The 15273-nt window shown below is 40.9% G+C and overlaps 1 protein-coding gene across 1 annotated transcript; it reads right to left on the bottom strand.

Moving 5' to 3' along the window:
* Positions 1–3015: 3015 nt before the first annotated feature.
* On the bottom strand, positions 3016–13254 carry LOC125005979 (calretinin-like). Its single transcript, XM_047581681.1, has 11 exons — positions 13034–13254; positions 8243–8319; positions 7749–7838; positions 7439–7519; positions 6428–6484; positions 5816–5893; positions 5641–5696; positions 5510–5549; positions 4860–4913; positions 3717–3788; positions 3016–3558 (listed from the first exon to the last, which is right to left on the bottom strand). The coding sequence occupies exons 1-11, from the start codon at positions 13125–13127 to the stop codon at positions 3442–3444; spliced, it is 816 nt and encodes a 271-aa protein (XP_047437637.1). The 5' UTR covers positions 13128–13254; the 3' UTR covers positions 3016–3441.
* Positions 13255–15273: the final 2019 nt, after the last annotated feature.

Here is a 15273-nt window from a genome sequence, read left to right as displayed (position 1 = left end):
CAAGTATTTATTAGAAAGTAGTTAATCCCAACCCCAGAGCAGAACTTAAATCCTTCTACATTGGTCTTTAACCCGCTTGGTTGAAAGAAAATGACGACAGTTTAATATCTAGTGACAAAGAGAAGTTAGAGGTTGAGGAAATGTGTGGGAAATGGAGCACAGCTAGAAGAAACATCAGAAAGGAAAACACAGAGGGGAAAACTAATAAGAAAGATGTAATGCTGAGAGCTGTTTCACAGCTTAGCTGAGATTTAAGCTGAATTTTTTGAAAGCACGTTGTGCAGTATATTCTATATGTGCACAAGAAAGACTACACTGTTTTTGTTGAAACCCCCTTATTTAACCCTTGTCTTTTCGCACACACTGCAGCACAACAACAACTCCAGTCACTCCTCTCTGAGTTGTGGATTAATAGTTTGTCTACTGTGATGATGAAATGTGAAGCAGCGCAGGGAACCATTAGACATTACATTTTCTTTCATTAATCAACTCCAGTAATAACACTTGAAACGATGGGACCTAATGGCGGATTCAGTTCCACAGCACCATTTGCTGTGATTTATAACATCTAGTTCACAAAGATTTCAATATTTGTATTTATTTAGCTTATTTGGTTTTGTGTGTTAATATGTTTAGTAATCTAGCAAAAGCTGAACAGCAGTGTACTTCTTTTCTGTGTCCAACAGAAGGAAATACTGAAATATTATTCTACAAAAGCACAAACGGTGAAAAAATAAAAAAAAAATAAAACAGACTGTGGCCATATCTGTGATAGCAGAAATTCCTGAGAAGGTTTTATAGTAGTAAACCTGTTGTTCTGTGTTTATTGATTGTGAATTGTGTGTGACATTTTTGCATCTTCTGTGTTTTTTCGTGCATGACTACATGATCAATAACTCAACTAAGCTAATAAGTAGCTCAGGAGGTAGAGCGGTCATCCACTAACAGAAAGACTGACGGTTTGATTCCACCCTGTCCCTTGTCTGTCTGTATATGTATGGCTGGTGTATGAGATGCAAGTGAGAGGCCATTGACACGGATTATCAGTCACGTTTGTCTGTGACTATTGAGGTAGTTTAGTTTAGATTGTACCTAATGATACCTTTCTTTTAAATAATGTGAACAAACTATTTGGAACAACTTAATTTTTATGTGCTATCAACTTTGAAATTTACGTAAGCAAATGTTAAGCAGGTCATAATTAAAAACACTGTTGATCATAGAAGAAAAGATAACTCCTGTAACTCAGTACAATCTGATGGTGAAAAGTCACTAATAGAAATCGTTGTGTTGATTGTGTTGAGGTTGCAGTCCTCGCTGCAGGTGGCCCCGGTTCGAATCCCGCACTGAGCGGCCTTTCATCTATGTCATTCCCCCAGTCTCTGCCTCCCATGTCCCGTCTCTCTCCACTGTGCTTTTAATTAAAAGCTAACTTTCATTCCAGTCAACTTTGATTTGAGCAGAGGTCTAACCAGCCAGAATTAAACAAAGACACGTGATGGTGAAAAGGCCTGTAACCATATTTGCATGAATTTGAATATGCATATGAATTGTTCTATAATAAAAGTGATTAATAATAGTGATAATAATAATGTGACTCAAATGTAATGGAACATGCAACTTAGAACTGGAAATGGAAGTCACTTCGCTTAGTGGGAATTAAATGAATCAATGTGGCTCATGGGGTTTCTATGTTTTGAACGGAAATGAGTAGAAACAAACAAAAAAAAAATGCCCATTAGTAGCACCAAGAAGAAAATAACACGTGAAAGAAATGCATGTGAAACATGTATAACATGTGAAATTTGGACATCTCTGAAAGGTATCACTGCAGACAGTCACATGTTTTACAGCAAGTTATCATTTGCCTCCTCAATCAGGGATAACACACCATCGGGTATAACTCCACAGAAAACAGCACAGCCCCTGCTCTTAAATTCATGACCACTGTATCAAGAAGAAATTAAACTGTGTCTACTGTCACTGTAGTGTGTGTGTGCGCACGTGCGTGTGTGTGCAGCTGTACAGTGTCAAAGTAACAGTGGGAACCTCATCTGCTTGCTTCATTCCTCTCACTGAGCTGGTCTGACGTGTGTGGAGGAATCAGAGCAGATATAACTCCTTTTCCTTGATGTCAGCAGTTAACAGTTTGCTCTACAGCCCAGTGTTTCACTGTGTGCCCCTCTGTTCCTCTGTGTGTGTATAACAGCTACCCCTTGCTGTGAAGAGGTGAGCATTAGATTGTTTTGTGTGTGTGTGTGTGTGGTGCAGTGATGCCGATGAAGGGACGTGCTTTCAAGATAGTGGGTTTAATTAAAAATGAAAGGGCTGATGATTAATTGATGGAAGGCAGACTGTTCCATAATGTTTAAACGTAGGGGTGTGTTGACTCTTCCTCTACAGAATGACACTAAACATTTCTGAGCAGCATCTGTTATTGCTGTTATTTCAGTCAGTGATGAGAACAAACAGTCCACATACAGTATAATCTAAAAGAAAGATACCTTGACTTTAAAATGTGACAGATTTGGCATCTGTTCTATATTGGATGTTTTGTCTGATGAGGTGCAGAAACTTAGGAAGAGATATTCATTTATTTATTTAACGGTGAAAATCTCGGCACGTGTTTTCTCATTCTGTGTTGACTTTTATAAATGTAGGTTCGAGTGAGACGATCGTCCGATGTATTTTTGTTGTTCGTCCCTCAGCTTGTCTTACTCCTCTCCCTCATCTCTAAGTGGCTCAGAATACCTCAGAGATTCTCCTCTATAAAAAATGGAGTAGCAAAAGGAGCACTTTTTGCATCACGCTTTCTGCTACCAGGAGATTAGAAAGTGAAGGTGGAGTCGGTGGAGAACGCACTCTTGATCTGAACATCTTAAAAGACTAAACCAACCTGCTACTGCATCGGCCGCGACGCAGTAGAAATGATGCCCCTGACAGCTGAGGTGTAAACAAAAGATGCTTTCTATGCTGGTGGGACTTTTTGATGCAAGTGAATAACTGGGACAAGTGTTGTCATGTTATGTTTATTCATTCATCTCTCAGTAATATTCATTAATAGAACAGTAGAAGCCTCATCAAATAAAACACGCTTGTAATAAATAAACAAACAGGTAGAAGAAAAGTATTCGTTTTAAATTCAGTGGAGAGCAAGCTATTCAAATATGAGACGAATTTAAAAATACAAATGCATATTAAAAACGGGAAGTCAAATAAATAAAAGCACAATATATTTCTTGATATATGCCACTATGGAACTGCATGTTTAAAAAAAAAAAAGTAGAAAGCGTAAACAGCAGGGTAAGCAGTACACTTGTGCTTTCAGAAGCACTTTTGTCTTCACTCTAAGTGGTGTAGCGAGGTTAAGGGTCACACATGCACCAGGTTACATCGGGAGGTAGGAAGTAGGGGAGGAGGGCAGGGTCCCAGGCAGGGAGGTCACAGCGCAGAGTCCCGACAGAGGACGATCTCCAGCTCAGTGCGGTAAAGTTTCCCTCCATCAGACAGAGCCATGATGCTCTGTTTGTAGTCCCCCAGTCCGGTCGAGTCCACGTCCTGCCAGAAACAGCGCAGGTACGCACAGTCAGTGAGCAGAAAGTGGTCTATATTGCACTCTGCAGAGGCTTCTCAGGCAGCTACCCCACCTCGGTTCTATCTTTGGCAATAAGAAAAGTAACCTGAACTGATAAATCAATAGGCTCACTATTCATTACCATTTTGTTCTTGTCACAGAGGTCCTTCAGCAGAGCATCCAACTCCTGCTCGTCAATATGCCCGTTACCATCCTGGAGAAAGAGGCAACACGAGAGGTCTGAATTATAGGGGCACAAAAGGTTTTCAGCTCACAGTGAATATACTTCTCCAACAAATTTTAGCAAGCTTTGAGCACCACAAATGAATAATTAATTCTACACACATAGTACAGTTGAAGCAGATATGGATGGCATTAGCTTTGGTCATACACCACGGTAGAGATGAGACAATCACTAAAGTTATTAGAGAGCATGGATGTCTATGTACTGTCATTCATCCCATGAAGTCCCCTGCACAACATAATGTCTACTTACATATATTACATTAACTCTTGCAACAGAAATCACTGCAACATAGAAAAAAATTATATCTGTGCAGGTTCACATAAAGCTACAGTGCAGATCCACCGCGCAAGTGCAAATCTAGCTTCATACAACATTGATGTCGGCCTCCAAATGGGAGAAAAGAAAACACAAAGTCAAATCCTACCCAGCTTTCACTGCACCACACCAAAGCTATTGTATTGCCTGAGGCACAACGGGACATAGAGCAAAGTGATGCAGGAGGGATGTGTGACACACTAAATGTAGGGAGAGGAGAAGGTAGCCAGGGATTTTACTGGAAATATGAGGATCTCGAGGCATTGCAGCTGGATCTGGATGACAACGCACTAAAGTCAGTGTAGTGACTTTGTCTTTGTACTCTGTTAATGATCGATGTGGTTGGAATTTAAAAATGTGAAATTGTGATTAACATTTTGTTCCCTAGAGCACAGCCATACTGTCAGTATATCAATGTCGGTGAGCTATTGGTCCCTAATGATTTGAAATCTATAAGATGGACTGGTGTGAAATTTTCCCAAGAGACTGACTCCGATTTGCTTGATCCTCTCTCACTGCCATAAGGCTGACATTTGCAGTTGAGCGGGCAATAAATCAATAACCAATGAATGGATCACCAAAAAATTTACTGCTAATAATATATGCAAGGTCAGTGAGCAGGATGTAAGCATGTTGATGCGTGCGTCTAGCTGGAGTATAGCTTCACAAAGGGAACAGCATGGCTGTTGTTTCAGCGCCACGCTGAAAAGATGGTCTTTTCACCTTGTCGTAGAAAGCGAAGAGTGAGTTGAATTCTTTAACCATGAGCCTGATGCCCTGCGCATGAGAAAAGGAGAGGAGGAGAAATAGTTAGAAACTGACGGGCGTCTCTAGAGAGCGGTAAAAGCCGCAGCAGATCCAGAACTGATATTAATCCACTCAGATTATGATAACCGGGACTAGAGTTGAGTTAATCCTCATCAGACAGACTAATCCTTGGTTGGAAAAGAATTGTTGATCTGCTCTCACAGGCCAACATGTACATATGGTCACATACATGCCATAACATATGTGGGATATCTATGAATGTAAAATAACACTGTCGCTACAAATGCTGAGCTTCAGGTAATCAAAACTGGATATATAGAGATGACACAGGTCTTCTAGGTATGAATATAAAACTGTACATAAACTATTGTAGTTTTAGCCTTGAGATAAACTGCCAACCTACTGAAGGTATTTCTCTCTGCGTTGCTAAAGTTTTGACATTTTTTGACATTTGAGGCAACGCTCTGTTCACTGAGGACAAATAATCCTCTTGCAATGAATCCAATAATGTTGAATTCCGAATCTGCAGTACTGTCTGACTTCTCTAAATCAGCTGGATGGATGAGACGTGAAGGCCTCTGTCGTTTTAATAACCATAATCTGACCTGGAACTTCAGCAGGAAATTCTCCTCGACTGGCAGCAGCCTGTGGAGGAACACAAACTCATCTCAGGGTTATCACTAAAGAAAAGTTTAAAACTGCCCTGAACACACAAAATAGAACAGCACACACTCACCTCGCCATCTCAGAGAGGCCCAGCTTGCCGTCGCCATTTAGATCAAACATCTTCAGCTACACAGAAAGCCAGTTAACAGGGTCGTTATCAGGACGTGTGGATCACAATTTACACATTCAGAGAGCTCGAATGGAAGCAGCTGAGCAGATAACTGTGCTGCAGTGCCGGCACTCACAATGGTCTGCGTGTACTCATTGAGCTTCTTCTCATCGTAGCTTCTGTTGGCCCTCTTCAGCAGGTCTGACAGGAAACCCTGAAGAGATTAAAAAAAACGAAAACACAACAGTCATTGATCAGACGACTGGCCGTCAGTGATGACAGGGGAAATGGACAGAGGTGATGTAGAGTACTTGTTTTCAGAGGTGCCAGGGGGTTTTGTTTTTCACACAGAATTTCATCATCGCCTCAACCAGGATTAGATTTGTTTACATTTTCACTGGCGCACATGCATATATTTATAATGTTTATTGCCTCCTCACGAACCCTCGATTCTGCAACTTCAAACACCCTCCACCCTCACCGCAGCATTTACAGATTACTGCTGTTTTTAAATTTTATTTGTAGAGTTGTGGCACTTGGAGATTCTCAAAGTGTAAAGTTATTATTATCATTATAAATTACAGAAAGTAAAGCAACAGGAATCAGCTGAATGGATTAGACATCAGTGTTCCCATTACTGACCATGTAACAATCATATGTACAGACACATTTTAAATATTAAAGTGAATGTACAAAATTGCAGGTATTAAACTGTCTGTATTCTACAATAGTAACAGGAGAGTTTTACCTTCAGCTCATTAGATTCAATGTATCCACTGCGGTCAGTGTCATACCTCCTCCACGCCTGCAGAAGAGCATACACCAGGTCAATAAGTAAGGAAGGGAAAAAAGGTCATACTTACACTCATACAGTAACACATACTACAGTGAAGAGAAAAAGTAGTGTCGCGTGACATTGTGTAAATATAGGATTTGTCAAAGGCCTTATCAAAGATGGATACTTTAAACCCCCTCAAGCACTCGCTGACTTTCCCCCGCAGAAAGCTGGGCCCCATTCATAATGCATGGAAGTCTGAGAATAGCCTTAACGCACAGAACAGCCTGAACATCACACCACTGAAAACCCTCCTAAAACACAGTACGCCAGATGTGATTGTATGTGAGGAGGGGGAGTATTTTCAGTTACAGTGGACCAGATGGTTGATGCCTCAAGGTTTTCAGGACTGTTTCCAAATATCACTGGAAGCCATTTATTTTAAAGTAATTCATGCATTACTTTAATTTAACGCAACTATTTTCATCTGAGATATGAAGAGGATTTATATCAGTCTTGGCAGTACGCTGTCAGGGATGAGTGCGACATGAATCTACAACCGTTTCCAGGCCTGTATCAAGTCATTTGTACGCATTTCAGTTCTTAACCCGGCATCCAGGCTTTAAGTGAACAATGCACAGCCCTACAGCATGAAACATGGGTCCTAATTTGGCACAAAGGAAAAATCAACTGTGGGACAGCTGAACATGTGTCCCACAGGACAGACTGAGAAGGCATGCTGGCTTGAGGCATTTGTGAGGGAATTTCACAGCTCACTTAAATTATCTGTTAGTCAGTGAGCAACCTCTCCTCCAAATTATAGGATTCCAGCAGGAATAGTGAAGGAGTATGACTAATTCTTTACACTTTAGACAGAATGGCTTGGGAGAGGCTTGAAAGATCTAAGGAACAGAATCATGTTAGAATAGTGGTTGCATGTCAGAAAATGAGACGAAGGATACAGATGAATGCACACAAACTTACTGCCATGAATTCAGCACTGGATCCAACAAACTCTCTGAAACAGAGCAGGAAGTTTTCTTCTGTGGGCAGAATCTGAGCCAGCTGCAGACGGATAAGTGAAGACACATAAGGATTATTACCTGAATATTATATATGGTTTAAACTTTGTATTTAAATGTATGTGTATGTGTGCGTATGTATGATTTATTCAAACTTTTGTGGTCATTTTAAACGTTACTAGATAGGTTCGGGTGAAGATAGTAAGGTCACAGGGCAACAGAGAGTGAGGCACCTAGTGCGTCTGATGTGTTTGATTTTAAGTGGTTCTCACCTCTGACATCTCAATTCTCCCATCAGAGTTCTTGTCAAATTTGGCCATGAACTCCTTCATCTTTTCTTTGAATGCAGCCTGTTTGGGATCCTGCAAACAGATTAGATCACACCACATAAAACACATAAAGTATGTCACCCCGGCCTTTTAAGGATTACATTTAAAGAATATTAAGCATCTCAGCTTTGGATTACAACCTCGTTAATGCTTCCCGTCAATATGCTCTCACTCTTACTCTCTGCTCATGTTCAGGCATTCACAGCTCTTAGTTAATGTTGGCAGGAGTAGTTCACACATCTCTGTCACAAAGACACTTGCTACATTAGAATAAATACCACCAGGAAACAGAGTGCAGGTAACACTAAACTGATTCTGAGTGAACTAATTCGTAACCTAGTTTCCAGAGCACAAGGTTGTATGAATAACTGTAAATTAAATATCCTTTTTTTTATTTTGTCAAAAGAGGGACTGGAGGTATTCAGGCTCACACTCACCACGCCGGCTCCTCGTCTCGCAGTCTCCAGCTCTTTGAAGAAGTTCTCCAGCTCCTTCCCTTCAATGTAGCCGTTTCCTGTGGTGCACCAGAGCAGCAAAATTAGTTTGGCACAAATAATGTTGTGAGGTTTTTAAGTCACTCTGAGCTTTATTGACCGCTTTAAAGTTTGATTAAAGACTTACAGGAAAGATTAAAGATCACCAAGGGGCTTTAACTTTGGAACAGTCCCGAAACTTTGAGATGTGAGTCCTCTTTGACTGAACGCAAGTCAGCAGTAACAAGGTTTACATCTGCGCTGTAAATAGTTTGACTGTTACTAATTCAATGCTCTCGTCCTTCAGGTCTTGTTCCTGGAGCTCTGCAGCACGACTAATTTAGATGCCAGACGTGATATCACCTCTGCACAACTCAAAACCCACTTTGACTAGAAACAAGTTAATGGCTTGAATGAATTCTTCACATTCAAATGTCACCGGATAAATTGGCAGTGAGATGCAGCAGGAAATGAACAGACCGCAGGAGTTGAGTGCAGTTGAATTGTACGATGTATAATGAGTGTTTTCTTGCCTAAAAGGGTTAAAGTAGGCAGTCAGATAGATGCTTATTGGGGCATTCTGTCCCTCTGCCTGGATTTGTACTTCTTATGACAGTCACATGACTGAGGTTGAGTTAATACAATAATTTACTCCACTGGTTTGCCTGCAAGTCACACAGCAACATATAGGACATAGAGCGTTCTCTTTTTAATCATAAGAATGAGTCCCATCTGTCTACAATCCTGGCTGTGGAGTGGGAGCTTTGGGGCGTATGAAAATGGACACAGATAAAATTGTAATTTCGATGCAGGGTGAAACACAGATGTATTGAATAAAATGTAGAGATTGCCCCTGCTCCCTCATCCATCTCTTAATCTCTTATCCTCTCAAGTCCTTTCCTTTTTGATAATTCACCTCCCCCCCTTCCTGGCATCTCCCTGCCTGGCTTCATTTGCACGCTGTATTTGATAGGTGCTCAATGTCACCATCTGTGCTTTGGCTGAGCTGATGTTTTAGATATAAACAAATCAGTGAACCACTCTTTCACAGTTTGAGCCCAGTGAATCCTGGCATTGTCATTTTGGAATATGTCTGTGCCATCATGGAAGTAAAAATCCACTGATGTAATAACCTGGTCATTCAGTATATTCAGGTAGTCAGCTGATCTCATTCTTTGGACATAATGTTACTGAACCTAAACCTGAGCAACTGCAGCAACCCCAGATCACAGCACTGTCTCTACAGGCTGGTACAGTAGGCACACTAGGTATGATGGGGGCATCACTCCATCTGCCTCTTTTCTTATCCTGAAGCCCCATCACTCTGGAACAGGGTAAATCTGGACTCACCAGACCACATGACCTTCTCCCATCGACTCCAGAGTCCAATCTTTATGATCCCTAGTAAATTGAAGCCTTTTTTTCAGTTAACCTCGCTGATTAGTGGTTTTCTTAAGACTACACAGCTGTTCAGTCCCAATCCCTTGAGTTCCCTTTACATCGTACGTGTGGAAATGCTCTTACTTTCACTGTTAAACACAGCCCTGAGTTCTACTGTTGTTCTTCTTTGATTTGATTTCACCAAACGTTTAAGTGTTGGGTGATCACCGTCAACCAGGATTTTTTTCTGACCACATTTCTTCCTCCTCTTCCTTCCTTCCAGTTTTTAATACTGCACTGGACAGTTCTTATCCCAGATTTAGTAGTTTCTGCTTCAATCTCCTTAGATGTTTTCTCTGGCTTGATGCATGCCAATGATTTGACCCTTTGTGGCATTGTGGCCAAGGGCTTAGCAGCATTCAGTATTAATTAAAGCGTGTCTGCAGGAGAGGCAGTCATGCAGCCATGGCCTGATCGTATGTAAGATGGGTAACACCTTAGTGTGCTCGATAATATCAGCAGAGAGCTGGGAAGCGTTTCATCTGAGTGAGTTCTTGTTGACCTTCAAGGGCATAGAGACGAGTGAGAGCTTGTGTTTCTACACTGTATATAACAGCAGGTCAAAGTCACATCAGTTACAGTGTTATATTTGATTATGCTTGATTAAATTTGACATGTTGTCCCATATTTCTGAATGAAGGTTTACATTTTGTTTTGAATGAATTGCTTGGTTAAAGTTCCAGCATTCCTCCTTCCCTGACTAATGTCCAAGTTGATATTTTGTAAATTTAAATAAATGTAGAATCTCAGGTTGAAAAGGAACAAATAATCCTGCTGAAAGCCTGTGACTTGCAATGAATGCCATAAAAGTGACTCATTCTCAGTTCACTGTGTCTCACAGAGTTTAGTTGCGACATGCAGTGCACCACTGAGCAGATGCACTTCTCTCTCTTTTTCAGCCAAACTTTTCAACTGCTGATTTTTCAATGTCACCTCAACAAGAACTCATCAGGCCAACTCAGAGAAATGGTTAATGACAGAAAGACGTCTTCAAAAAGGGTGACTTTTATTTTTAGGTGTAAAGACAGGCCACTATGAGCAGGAGGGTTGTTGTTTTAGTTTGTTCATTTTAGTTGGAATGTTTTTTTTTTCTGTGTGTTTGAGCCACAGTGAGGCCAACTTTCCCATCAGTTTTGGACTTCTGTTTGTTTCAGTTGTTGTGGTAGTCACTTGGAGGTACAAAAAGAAAGTCTTTTGATGCCATAATCCCCAAATATATATCACCCAACACGTCCCCAAGATGGGAAAGATTTAGTGTTGGTGAATAACACTAAATCTGTGAGGAATAAGAGCCTTTATCCCCATGGACTGGACTTTTTGTTTCATGTGACTGATTCATTCTACCAGTTAAGTCACTATCCAGCTCTGACAATAACAACCTCAGTCATAACGAAGATCATAAAACCTTTGGAAGAATTAATTTGGTCCAGCTCTAAATGACCCCACCAGATTTTCGGATCAGATGATGATGATGATTTTACCAAGCATGAGGAAAACACGTATCCGTCAGTTATGCTGTGACTCTACTTGGTGTGCGGTGCGTAAGCACTGCAGCACTGTCACTGATGGAGTGTCCTGTTTAATTACACTTAACTTCTCCAGAGGAGCTGCTTGAGGGTGGTGGTTTTAGAAACAAAGTCAGTGCTGTTCTGGAAACAGCTGAGATTTGTCGTTTGCTCCGTTAAAACACCGTAATTAAATAGAAAAGCAGTTTCTTGTAATTTTCACCCCTGTGGTCATTGGTAAAGGTCTGCACAAAAATGGTTTAAGATCAGAAAAAGACAGTCATGGTTAACACGGTGAGGTTAGATTGTTGAAGCTTTGTGAGACAGTACTGTTAGTCGACAATGTTTGATGAAAATCGACTGATTTTATCAGCTGGGTCTTGAAAAGGGTTTAAGAGGTCAGAGCTTTTTTTTGAATGGCTTCAGAGAATAATCCTTCATGAAAATCAGTAAAGCTGGAGTAGGTCATAGTAAGACACAAAGACAGAGATATTCGGCAGCTTGGCCGGCATGCATATAAATACCTAATAAAAGGCTTTGTATAGTGATGGAATCTAAGTACACGTATTTATTCAGCCTCTGAAATTTATTTGAGAATTTTCATTTTTTAAGTTACTGCAAACCTCTGATTCACCAGATTTTAGACAGAAATGTTTTCTTTTCACCCCACTGATGTGACAGCTATAGGTTACTTTGTAGGTTTAACAATAAAACATAAATCATTGCAAACAAGGCTGCAATAATACATTTCATTCCTGAATAATCTGTTGGCTATTTTGTTGGCTTGTAATTTGGGTCCTAAATAATAGGTTATCACAATTTCTTGAGTTATCGGTCGAACCTGGAGATATTTATTCACAGAAAACTGAAAATCAGCAAAGACTAACAATTTTGACAATTTTTTTTTTTTTTTTTTTGTATTTTTTTTTTGTATTTTTCTACTGAAAATTAAAAAAAAATTATAGTAGATCTAAAAACACAACAGCAGCTCCATCCTCTCTGGTTACAAGATTAAACAGCTGCACATATATTAATCTGTCAGTAACAATAATCCAATACTAGATAAAACATTTAGTAGTGCACAATGCTTGCTTGGTGACTACATTTAATTTACAGTTATATACTTTTATTTTGGAGTCATACACATTCACACTCCAGTTCATGAAGCTCTTTAGGTTCAGAAGCACTCCACCTAAGAAGATTCAGGAGAAAACACCTCTTCTCTCTGGGCATCCTCTCATCCCCCCACCCCCCTGCATCTTTTTCCTCTTATCTCTCCTTCACTCTCATTCTTGCAGCCTCTCTCCCTCCCCCTCTCTTCTACCTCTTCTCTCCTCTCCTCATATCCTCTCGTTAACTATGTAACTTAATTCTGATGCAGTAACGCTAAAAGTCGGTATAGGTCCACTGACACATTTTTATGTTGGCACATAAATGAAACTCGAGGATATCTCACAAAAAATCACACATTGAGCCGTTGCACACAAAAGTCATATTTTAAAGTAAAATTACAAAAATGAACTGACATCCTGAAAGTTTTCTGTTTCAAATGAGTTTTTCTGTTTTAAATTAGTGAATAAATCATTTTCTCATCTTTCTGTTCTGATATAACATATTTAGAAAGTGTTTCTCTTGATTATTTGAAAACACAAAAGAGGAAATTTAAGAAAAAGATGTAATCCACTAAATAAAACAATTATATTCTCAATTTCCAAAAACTGATCATTTCTTAGTAACATTTTAGCTTGTAATACATAATATTTGTACTTTCAGTTCATTCCCAGTTTATCAATCACCAGAGTGCACTGACCGTCTGCGTCAAAATGTTTCCAGATCTCGATGAACTGCGCTGCGGTGAGATCGGCCAGGCGCAGTTGGGGAGGCTGCTGTGCTTGAGTTGCCATTTCTGCCGTTCTGCTTCCCTCAAGTCGCCTGTGATAGTTAGAGGTAAACTTTTCCCGGTGTTGTGCTCCTCGGTTCTGTGGGCAGCGCCTCCTCAGCTTGGGCTTTTAAACCACCCGCGGCGTCTGCAGTGCAGTCGTCCGCCGCACGGGGGCGACTCGACAGTGCGGGGAGCCTCCAGGCAGCTTCACGGCAGGAGACCAATGACAAGAGGAGGAGGATGGGGAGAAAGGCTCTCCTGGGCTTTGCATATGAGTTACCATTAACTGCTGCCCATGCTGCTAGTTTGATAGCAGGATCATTATACATCATCCAATCCTGCAGCTCCCGTGAGGACAAAATTACATCAAACAATTTATTCTACAGCAGGGCGCCCCGCTGGCTCCACCAGGATCTATGTCATCCCTATCTCTTCCCATGCTGCATCTCCCTACACTGTGAATTGTCAGATAAAGCCTGAGTAAATAAAATATCCCATTCCAGGGCCCACAACACCTCAGGAGGAGGAACTCGCAGGAATGCAGTGATGTGCATGTCATGCTCCAGTATAGGCAGCCTTTCCTACAGTCTGCTGAGTTTTGTGTGTACCTATCAGATGTGACTACACTCCCTTAATTTCTTTACTTTTACTTTCATCTCCTCCCTCAACCCCCTCACACCTTCCATAGCACTTGCCGGCCTCTGCAGGTCGGAGGGACACTCACTCTCCTTGGCCAATCGAACCCACTTGGCATAAATCCAAGCAGCAGCAGCAGCAGTTGCTGCACGGCCACTAAATCACCAAAATGCATTTCTTCGTTCTGCAGGACGAGTACACGCCTTTCTCATCTTCCCTTCCTGCTGTAGCGCATCTCCCTCCCCGGTTTGGACCCCACAAGGTGGTATGAAGGATGGGAGCTGTGGTGGAGGGATGATGCAGAAGAACGAGAAGACACTTTATCTAGTCCCTGCAGAGCTGTGTGCTGCTGATCAGAGAGAAACGGGAGAAAAAGAAAACAGAGGGAGAGTTGAAGAGGACAGATAATAAGCACCAGTGCGTGTGTGTGTGTGTGTACGTACAACTAATGTGTACGTGTGAAAGACAGAAAGAAGGGGGGGAATAGAATGAGCTGGGGAGGTTATTTATAGGAACTCCTCTTGTATAGCTTAAACTGTATGAATAATAATTAGAGAGTTTATGGGATTTGTTTGCCGACGTCTCAGAGGCTTTTTGTTGAAAGTGTTGCATGTAAAGTGATGGCATGAGGAAACAGAATGATGGGTAAGGCACAAACCCGTTAATGGACCACTGATCACCTTTAAAACACAAACACGTGAAGTTGCACAGGCATACGAGATGAGCACACAAACATGTCTCACACACAAATACGAGCGCACACAGAGGGCTGTGGCATTTACAGTCAGAGTAGTTTTTGTTGACTGCAGATTATAGATAATTATGCAATCCTGTAAATGGTGTATTTAACACGTCATATGTAATTAGTTAAAGTGGCTTTATGTTGATATTTAGTGTGGAAAGTAAAATAATGAGGATTAGGAAACGGTGCAGAATGCCAGGTGTTTAAGAGGCTTTTCTACTCACTTTAAATTAATTTTATGAAAAGCGATGTCGCATTTTTGGTTTAATGCAGAATTATGCAGGATCAAGAGCACAAACCCCACTCCAGTGTACAGTATATATAAAAGAGCAAACTTTGGCTGGGATAGAATTTAAATGTGATGTGATGTGTGTAAAGTGACTGCCGGCTGATGCTGTGAGGTAATGGTTTTTGTAATAGATGAGCATTATCTCCACTGTCTGCTGCTGTTTCAACACATCCTTCCTGCTCAAACTCACTATCAGATCTTAAATTCCACATTTTCTTGGCCATTGTGTGAATATTAAGGTCACAGTTACCCATTCTGGCATCTACTGTGCAATGACAAAATAAAGCACTGGGTTTTCTAGAGTTGTGTCGTCACGCCGTAATGCAGCCCCAGAGGAGAAAGCCCCCTGTTACAGATCCTGACATTAATCTTAAGGAAGCAAGTAAGTAAGACAAACACATCAAATGTGGCGTTAACCTTCCTTGAACAAATGTAGCCCCTGGCACAGGAGCCACAGTGAGAAGCTGTTACATGAACATGAGCTACAACAGCAAGAAAGAA

The sequence above is a fragment of the Mugil cephalus genome, chromosome 3 (genome assembly GCF_022458985.1).
Source record: "Mugil cephalus isolate CIBA_MC_2020 chromosome 3, CIBA_Mcephalus_1.1, whole genome shotgun sequence".
Taxonomy (NCBI): domain Eukaryota; kingdom Metazoa; phylum Chordata; class Actinopteri; order Mugiliformes; family Mugilidae; genus Mugil; species Mugil cephalus.
The sequence above is the reverse complement of the archived record's forward strand: the minus strand, read 5'-3'. Positions and strand labels throughout refer to the sequence as shown.